General features: G+C 32.3%; 1 protein-coding gene across 1 annotated transcript; it reads right to left on the reverse strand.

The window, feature by feature from the left end:
• Positions 1-355: 355 nt before the first annotated feature.
• LOC134684394 (uncharacterized) lies at positions 356-10,180 on the reverse strand. Its single transcript, XM_063543678.1, has 6 exons — positions 9,873-10,180; positions 6,302-6,554; positions 5,192-5,673; positions 3,764-3,862; positions 1,064-1,126; positions 356-454 (listed from the first exon to the last, which is right to left on the reverse strand). The coding sequence occupies exons 2-6, from the start codon at positions 6,546-6,548 to the stop codon at positions 356-358; spliced, it is 990 nt and encodes a 329-aa protein (XP_063399748.1). The 5' UTR covers positions 6,549-6,554; positions 9,873-10,180.
• Positions 10,181-10,439: the final 259 nt, after the last annotated feature.

Here is a 10,439-nt window from a genome sequence, read left to right on the forward strand (position 1 = left end):
ACAAGAGATTGAAATAAATTTGGGGCCTTTCTTTTAATGCAATAACAAATTTTCAGTACTTGTTGTATGTAAAATGCAAATTTTGTAATAGTGCCTCCTAGAACATGTAGAATACTCTGTAACTAGTTTAATCAAAGTCCATTGAAATATATTAAATCCACAGTGCTCACAAGGATGAAACAAACTGAAAATTTTGAAGTTCTGTTTGCATATGACAATCAATCTAGGATCTTAAAAAAGCAATAACATTTGAGGTCATGATAAAGACTTATAATGTAATGAGTTTGTTAAAAAGATGCATGACACACATTTCATAATAAAACCTTTTCACATCCATTCTAATGGAATAGCTAAGTTACATGTAAATACTAAGTGTCGGTGTGCCTGTATCTTCCGGATCACCTTCCACTATATCTTGACTTTGCACAGTTTTGGTGATGTCTGTTTGTGGTTTCTACAATATTCATAAAACTATATTATCCTAGTTCAATAAATTCCTTCAGGATTATTATCCTACAGGAGTGTGTCAAAAATACACACCAGAAACATACACTTCAAAATATTGAAGTAATATTTAGCACTAAATTCATAGAATACTGCATATAATAATTTATTAGTTTAAACATATTTAATTATACTGGATTGGGAAACAAGTTTTTCATCTTATATTAATCCCTTTCCACTTGCAGGTGCTAGTGCTGCTTGTAGCGGCATTACCCTGCTCTTTTTTTCGAAATCTACAAGGGTGTCTTTTACGTGCAAGAGATATGACTCTCTCTGAACACTAATTCAATTTATTGCATACAACATGTACAAAGAGCTGTTCGGGAAGTAGTTTCATACTGTACACTTAAAACTTATAGCACATCATGGAATGCTGTTTGCAATTGGATTTACATTAAACATAAACACTGTCATTGAAGCAAATGCCATTTTTTTTTTAAATAAAGCATATGTTGTGGAGCCCAACAATAACCATATTGTATATTTCCATGAGTGTTTATTCATTTCATCACAAAAAAACAACAACAAAAAGTCTAAAACTTAAATCATAAATACTAACTGCGGATGAGCCTGTATTTTCCTGGTCACTGTTCATACTTGCATTTGTGTCTGCTTGGGGTATCTGCATATTAACACATGAAAAAAGAAGTGTACATTTAATTGCAATTCAACTCGGAATATCATGTTTACCATTAAAATAGCTTTCATATGCTTTTGACTTTGATACAATAGTTTACATGCAAAAATAAGCAAATAAATGCATATTGACCCCTTTATTTTGTTCTGTACCCCACTGCTAAGACCTATTGTTTGTTATTTTTTCATTTTTTGTTGTGAGGACTTTTTAAAGCTCTAGTAGATGAGCTCAACATTAATTTAGTGCTTATAAAACTGTGTAATGGTTTTCAAGATACAAGCAAAAACATGTGAAATTCTGACAGTTTTGCCCCTGATGATTTCATTGTAGCCCTAAATCAACTGAACAATTTGCAATTTTTTGGATCTAGCTAATGTACCGTTTTCCAGAGTCATAAGCAAAAATATGCGAAGAATACAAAACTTGAAGTATTTAAAGTGAGATACATCATGTACATCATGTACATGTACAATAAAACTGACAATTTTGCCCCTGCTAACTTTTTTGTAGATCTTAATGAGCTGAACAATTTGCAATTTTCATTTTGCAGTTTTCAAGTGCACAAAAGAGAAAAATTAAATAAAAGGCCATACCACCTGGACTGGTTAATATCAGATTGACTTTAAAATGTCTGTATGGGTAGATCTTATTATGTACTTATCAATTTAATCTTATACTAGAATTTTGATATCTGTAACAGTTTTTAAGTAAATACATGCAAAACCCAGGTGTTGGATGCCATGGTCTATTTTTAGCCATGGCAGTCATGTTTTTGACGAATCAAAATTTTCCTTACAATTTTAAATAGAAACCCTGATAATGTTTTTGCCAAGTTTGGTCCCAATCTGTTCAGTTATTATCAGAGTGGGAGAAGATTTTTATTTAAATTTATGACAAGGACGGACGCTCAGTGACAACAATAGCTCACATGGCCCTATGTTGTTTGCTCATTTTCAGACAATTTGGATACTCAATATTTTTTCTTTCCCTTTCCTAGACATCCCCCCTCATAATTTTAATGCAAAGGTGTCATTTTTCTTCTGAAAAGTGTTAATATGGTAAATGTCACAACCATAAACAAACTAAAAAATCATTTTTAAAAATGCATGAATTTAGCTAACAAAGTGTGGTCATGAAAATATGTTTTATAAAAGAATGAACGTCAGCGAGTCAATCGATCTATATAAAAAAAAATTGTTGTAGGGGCAAAAGATATAAAATTTATTTCATGAAAAGCTTAACGTTAACATCATCATGATGGTCCATTTATCTGAATGTGTCACAAGATTGCTATTTAGTGTTACATGCACAATTGTTAATTACAAACTAGACTGTACTGTCTTCAAGGGAACCTGTATGTCGCCTGCATTTTATTGATAGCATTGCACACATTATTTATGTCCGCAGTCCACCATGTGTAATTTCAAAGTTTTTGATAAACAGGATGTAGTTGAGTGACAGTGCAATGAAAAACAATTCTAAAGGATAAAGCATAGAGATGCAAAATATCAAATGTCTGTACTGCATGTAGTTGTAAAGAAAACTGCAATGAAATTTTGCATACATATTTGACCAGCATGCCTTAAATATCAAAGTTTTTGGTATTAAATAGGAATTAAGCAAAGCCATGAAAATGCTTTACGCGTCATAGTACTTCCAGATAAAGCATTCTCCAAAATATTAAAAGTCTGCTGCATGTAGTTAAGAAAACTGCAATGAAAATGTGTGACAACATTGCGGTGCATGCGGCAAAGGTTTTGGAAAGATGGATTTTGTCAAAGTGACCCCTATATAAAAAACAGGCGACATAAAAATATATTATATGTATCAGTATATACATGAAGTGCACTTGGATAAGAATATTAATCTATAGGTACATAGAGTGAGTATGATAGGATTACCAAGCATTTCATACCTGTTGTGTGTCGAGTACGAATACAATTTTCTGCCACTGTACAAATATTGTTTTTATCCTGTATTTATAAAATGTACAAATTATTTTTTCATACAAAACAGAATTACAGAAAGACATTCTTAAAAAAAATGATTCCATATGAACAGTGAACACATCATATAGGAAAGCATGAATCATGTAAAATTGAAATGGGTCAAAGACAGAAAGGGCCAGTTTTTGTTAAAACAAGAAGAAGAGCTACAAACCTCACTCTGAAATCACATCTCATTGATGTGAGAGCCCATACAGAAGCTGCATACCAAATATGAAGAGCCTGCGATTTTTAGTTCCTGAGATAAATATTAAAAATACAGTATTTCCCTGCGACCAACATTCACATATTATAATTCAGCTGATTTTTCAACTCGCAAAATCCAGCCAAAAATCATTAATCTAACTTGAAGGTAAAAGACCATCATCCTACATGTAGCAAGAGCAGATTTTATCACCTTCATGTGATCTATCCACATGCAAAATAATAAAAGCCTAAATCACAAATTTTAGGTACATGCTAGACATGATTTTGTTTTGAGTGGCAGCTGTAGACTGATTACTATAGTGCGACCACCACTAAGAAACGTTTGATTTATTGTCGATTAAAACTACATGTGTTATATCCTGTGTTCTATGGTTTTGAGCTCTAAAATGTTATGATGCTGCATAATTACCTGTAAAGAGTGTGTCTTGCCGAATACTGGAAGTTCCTCGTCTGTCATGTCTGTGTCATCTAATTTGTTTTGATCCATCATGTCCTTATCATTTTCAAACTAAAAATGAATTCATACTTGTAAAACAACTAGCTATCAATATTTTTGCAGTAATATACTATGTCACTAATTAGAAAACTTTTTATGTGTGTTAACGAACATTGTAAAAATCTGCACCTAAAATAAGAACATTACATTAAATTATATTTCTTTCCTTTAAATGGATATTGCAACTCCCTCAAGACTCATAATACATTTTGATGAGGGGGGGGCAAGGGGTATAACTGTTATGCTGTTATGGGCCAATTTGAATCTTTGTTATCTGTTATTCTGAAGAAAAAAAATGCTGTTATCTGTTATTGACTATTTCTGTTGCTGTTATAGGACTTTTACTTTTTTTGTTATCTGTTATTGTGAGAATGTATTTTTTGTTAACTTTTATTGGACCCCCTCTTGCCCCCCCCCCCCCTCTTTGATGTTATTAATTCTTTAATAAATATTTTGCGGCCCATATTTTGTCATACAACTATAAGTAGGTGTTTTACTGTTTACTTTCTCAGGTAACAGTTAACTTTGTGATCAATGCTTATGTGTAGTTGTCCTTCATGTATAGTTATACAATATTAAACTGTATTTGTCATATAAGTAACATTATACTTTTAACATAAACAAAAATAACAACAACAATAAAATAACTGAGTGGAACACACACATATCTAAATATACACAAGTAAAACTAACTAAGAGTTCCCTGTCCTCAGTTCTTAAAAGACTGTTGTTAAAAACATAATAAAGGAACCTGTTTTTTCTGACACTTGGTTTATATTTGACGGATTTAGTAGGACTACTAGTTTTTCAGTATCAGATAGATTTGGAAACATAGCATTATCTATTGCCATGGCATTAAAAGGTTTTATATGTAAAGCATTATTGATTTGACAGTGGAGGAGAAAGTGATTTTCATCTAAGGTTTTACAAGTTGGACACGACGTAACGTTCTATTGTTTTGAGGTATGTTTAGATTATCTGCCCTTCAATGATCAAATTATGGTAACTAATTCTAACTTTTTGTAAATAAATGTCTAGTTTGTTTCAAAAATTTGGATGAAGATAAAATTTTTGGTCTTGTTTGACTTTAATATTTTTGTATAAAAGAAAGAGTTTGTTATTTTCCTTTAAACTGTTCATGTTATTTTCCAGTAATTCTGAATTAAAGTTGCATGTAATATTCTTAATCAAAGTCTGTAGTTTTTCACTTGTTCCATATTTTCACAGGACACTATTTTTTGTATATCAATATTCATTTCTTGTGTTGAATCTACCAGAATTTTTCTAATTCCATTTTTTTGGAAATATTGTACAATGAATGATAAAATACAATGTACAAACCTCAGGGCCCTCGACGAGAACATAAAGCTTCCCTTGACCAATCAGAGCCTTCAGCCCTATTCCATCAAATTTGAATGTTGATGGTACATTTGGTTTGGATAATTTTTTGTGTGAGCACGATAAAAAAATGATCTTGGTGGGATCTTTGTCAGTGCTGTCAAATATGTCAAGTAGTTTGTTTTTAATAGTGTCCTCTGTATCCTCCGAACTTATGTTAATTAATCCTTCTTCTAGGATAATATCTGCACACAGAATGCCTGGCAATTTTATATTTCCAATAAAAACAACTTTATATGACTTTTCAAATAACTTCTTCTTCTTTTTCATTTGTTGTCTAATGTCTTTTCTGGAGGCAGCTCCCTGTATTGGTGAGAAATGTGTCCTTGGGTGTGAAGTGGCTTTTGACGACTTAAACACAGAAGTAATCTGCTGAGCCAATCCACTTGTACTTGGCCTGTTGCCAATGATATCTCTTGCTTGTCCTATATTAAGTAAATATTATCATAGTAAAATTAAAAAGATAAAATTAAAGCAGTTGGCGATTATCATGACAAAATTTTAAACTAAACAATTATTTGGAAAGATATTACTTCAGGTACATGTATCCCAACTTAAAGACACAGATGAAGACGGTATCATACCATAATTTTTCAACACATTTTTTGGCCGTCATGTACTCAACTAAAAGTACTGAAGTTTAAATTAGGTATCAAAAATCCTTTCACCCTTTTTATCATCTGTTTCAACCCTTATTTTCCAAAACAGTAGAAAGCTCAAAATCACTCACAGTCGTCGTATAGTACTCAGATATCTTATTTTCAAAGTTCCTAAAGAACAATCAACTAATACTTTTAAATCCTTCGATAGTATTGCAAAAAAAATTCATGAGAATTTGCTCAAAATATATAGGTTTAAAAAGAGCCTGTTCGAGACATAATTCATTGAACTTTTTTTTCATCAATCTGCAACAAAAGTGGGCAACTGATCTTTGCCAAGCTATTAGGTTTTTTGTTGAGTTTCATCAATACAAAGAGCTCAGCACCTGTACATCCTGTAGTTCTGTTGTACAAAAAAATAATTGATTTTTCTACCAACCATGAATGTACATACCAGCACATTCTGCTGTTGTTACAACAATATATCTTCTTGTTCCCCAACCTCCATCTGGAGAAGAAAACCCTCTTGTATCAGCTGCAACAGCTTTCAACACCCCTCCTACATGGTACCTCAAACCCACTGCTGAAGGAAACTGTGATTTGAGTGTCTCCCTCTCCAAAACATCTTCTTTAAGTGGCAATAAGACCTCAGCATCATAACAAAGTTCACTATGTGAAACCTTTATATGACCTGACATCATATAAACCTAAAAACAGAAATATGGAAACCAATTATTGATCAGAGCCTGAATCGTTCACCTAAAATATCATGACAATTGCCACCAAATATTTGAAATTTGGGAACACAACTGGACTATTTTAACTCACTTGTGCATATAATACTGGTTTCCATTGGCATTGATTTTGAATATTTTTTCTAATACATGTATATCCCTATCCTCTCCTCTCTATTTATATTTCACAGGCACTTGGGTTCCCAGCCAGATATACAGGGAAGTAAGAATAGTCCATTTTTATAAAAATTAGCAACCACGGGCCTGTGTTACAATGTATCTGAGTGCCCAAGAAACCCATAATGGCATTTATAACAAGAAGTAATTGTAACAAGATGCTGTTACGAACTTACGAAGTCTCCCAAACAAAGCTCCCTTAATTTGCAATTCCTATGGTCACATATTCATTTGATTTGTTTTATTGTCCCATACAAGAACATATATATGGTCTAGGTACAAAGATCTTGATCGTTTACAATTTATCAAACATGAGGGGGCGGGGGTGACCCTCACAGACTTTACCTATATTTCATTTGAATTGCATTGTTATCCCATGCAAGAATATGGTTAAGGGGTGGGGATCTTGACCATTTACAATTTAACAAACATAAGGGGATGGGGGTGCTCCCCATAGACATCCCCTACATGTAATATTTCGTTTTATTTGTTTTATTGTCACATACAAGAATAAATGGTTTAGGGGTGGGGATCTCAACCATTTAAAATATGTTCAAACATGATGGGGTAGGGGTGACCCCGATGGCAATCTCCAATTTTTAATGTATTATCAATTGAATATTCAATTAATAAATTAAGATGAAAGTTGTAGTGCAAGATGACTGAATTCAGTCATGACTTTGGTATACAGATAACTGGGACAAATAGATTTTCATCAAAAATTAGTCACAATTTAACAGTTTGAATAAAACGTAAATTCTCATTTATTTTGTTTTTGAACATGCTAAATAAAATATTGTTGTACTGTTTTCTCTGGCTTCTTGCATATATGTTACTGCATGGTCCTATTTAAAAAAAAATTAGTATATCCAGCTTCAGATTACACAAATGGAAGCAAGTACCCATTGTGCCTTATATATTAAAAAAGGGACTGAAATCCTCAGACTAAAAAAATAGTATATGTACATTTGCAATCGTGTACTTCTCACAAAATAGCTGAAAATACTTAAAGACAACGATTTGCATCAACAGGAGTCAAATTCTTCTAAGATATGGGGAGAAACCTCAGTTATCTAAATTTTAAGGAGGCGTTATTAAGCAGATTCTTGCATACTCTCCCTATTTGACAAAATCAGAATATTGACAAGTTGAAACAGAATGTGTTATAAACAATTCACCAATTGAAAGTTACAGACAATGGTATACAATAAAATGTCCAGTATTAGACAGGCGTTAAAAATGACACTTTTCTGTCAAACAAAGAGCCATAAATCCTGTTCTTGGGCTTATGCATTTTAAGCAAAAGTATCCATACCGAGGTGCCATAAAGAGAGAAAATCAATGGATGGAGAACAAAACACCAACAAGATGGTGACACATTCAACATACAATTTGGAATATTTACTTGTATATTAAAGGACTAATTCCCCCCTCCCCTTCCCCATTTTCCTAATGTAAATATAAATTTAATCCATTCAAAATATAAAACAAGTGAAACTACAAGCTACTGCTCACTGATGATACCCCCGCCGCAAGTGGATAATATTAATAGTGTAAAAATATGCAAGTGTTCGGTAAACAGGAAGTTGTTGAGTGATGAATCTGAAAACACATCACACAGTATAGCTGACTTATATAAACCCTGAAACCAAATTTCAGAAATCATTGTATTGTAGTTCCTGAAAAAATGTGATGAAAATTTTCAACTTGGCTATCAAAGACATGTGTAAAATCATACAAGTATTCGGTAAACAGGAAGTTGTTGAGTGATGAATCTGAAAACACATCAAACGGTATAGCTGTATTACATAAACCCTGAAACAGAATTTCAGAAATCATTGTATTGTAGTTCCTGAGTAAAAATGCAAAAATATTCATGGGACGGACTGATGGATGGACAGACAGAGTTAAAACAGTATACCCCCCCCCCCCTTTTTTAAAGCGGGGTATAATCCTAATCAGTGCTAACAAGTTGGAAACGACAAATTTTCAATCATATAAAGGGCAATTTCTCCTTGAAATAAAAGTGAATCTGGCTGAAATTCAAAATTGTCCTATGAGAGGCTATGAATAATATATAGCTCGTGTATAAATATGAACAAAATATGCTGACAAATAAAAGTTCTAGAGAGCTAACAATTCCTGAAGAAAAATATGTTTTGAAATATGCAAAGACATATAGTAATTATTAACCACAGTGGGGCGTTGAAAAAAAATCTACTTCGGGGATTCAGAGATGGGAACTAGAACACATTCCAATTTTTCCATAAACGGCCATTGTGGTGCATATTTCGGCACTTTTTTACATTGGTTATTAGATGTACCCCAACTGTTTCCAACAAGTGTTTCCATCTGATGAACCTGCTGTCAACTTCCAGTTCTGGTTTGCGGATTTTTTATAAACAAAGCGAGCACTTTGTGGCAAATAAACCAAGATTTCTATAGAAAATCCACAAAATTTCAAACATAGATTACTCACTTGCTTTTCTAAAATGTGCTTGTGTTTATCAAGGATTTATATAGTAGGACTACTATATAAATCCTTGTGTTTATTAATTGTTTACAAAAAAATATAAGCAACCTATAAATTCCCAAACATCTGGTGCTGAGCCAGTCAAGTGCACCCTAAAAGGTGCACTACTTAATTTGAGCTAAATTTTTATTTGTTTTAACCATTATTATAACTACAGTAATAAACTTGTTTTGAGGAAATTTCGAGCAATACTCCGATATCTATCAGTCATTAAATTGCCTTATTTGAGGGAACAAGATTAAAAAGAAAAGGCTGTGGATCCATGTTCTAGTCTAAATAATTATGACGTCTGGCAAGGCTATTTTGGTCGCAGGAAGGCGTCCAAGAAAAAAATCAAAATAGCCTTGCCAGACGTCATAATTATTTGGACTATGGATTTTCTATAAACTTTCCATATGTTTAGTATTGAATCAACACAAGGGTACATAATCCTAACAGTAACACTAACAGTATCAGCCTACAATGCCGTACTCGCATGAACGCAAGATTTAGTTAGTGGGGCGACGCGTTTTTTTAATTCTTGGTCATGCATTCGTGTTGAGAAAGAAAGGGGGAATGCAAACAGTTATACAAAACGTTACCTTCTCATATATAGATATCAACAGCTAATCAAACCAGGGGAGTTCATAGAGAACGTGCCAACTTCAACATGTGAGTCAAGCAGGGGCTGCCCGACTATATCGACCAATCACAAACGTTGTTGCAAATTTGACCTTGTGACGTCAAACAATTTCCCATAATGCAATTATTGCATATAAATAAAAATTATTGCATATAAATAAAAAAACGACAATTATACCAATTGAATGAAAAATATTGCATTACAATGACAAGTTATACAAATTGAATAAAAAATATTGCATTTGAATGACAAATTATACCATTTGAATGAAAAATTATACCATTAAAATAAAAAATATTGCATATAAATGAAAAATTATACCATTTAAATGAAAAAATATACCATACAAATGAAAAATATTGCATATAAATGAAAAAATATTGCATATAAATGAAAAAATATTGCATATAAATGAAAAAATATACCATACAAATGAAAAAATATTGCATATAAATGAAAAAATATTGCATATAAATGAAAAAATATACCAATTAAATGAAAAATATTGCATTTGAATGAAAAATAT

This window comes from Mytilus trossulus, chromosome 9 (assembly GCF_036588685.1).
Source record: "Mytilus trossulus isolate FHL-02 chromosome 9, PNRI_Mtr1.1.1.hap1, whole genome shotgun sequence".
In the NCBI taxonomy this organism is placed as follows: Eukaryota; Metazoa; Mollusca; class Bivalvia; order Mytilida; family Mytilidae; genus Mytilus; species Mytilus trossulus.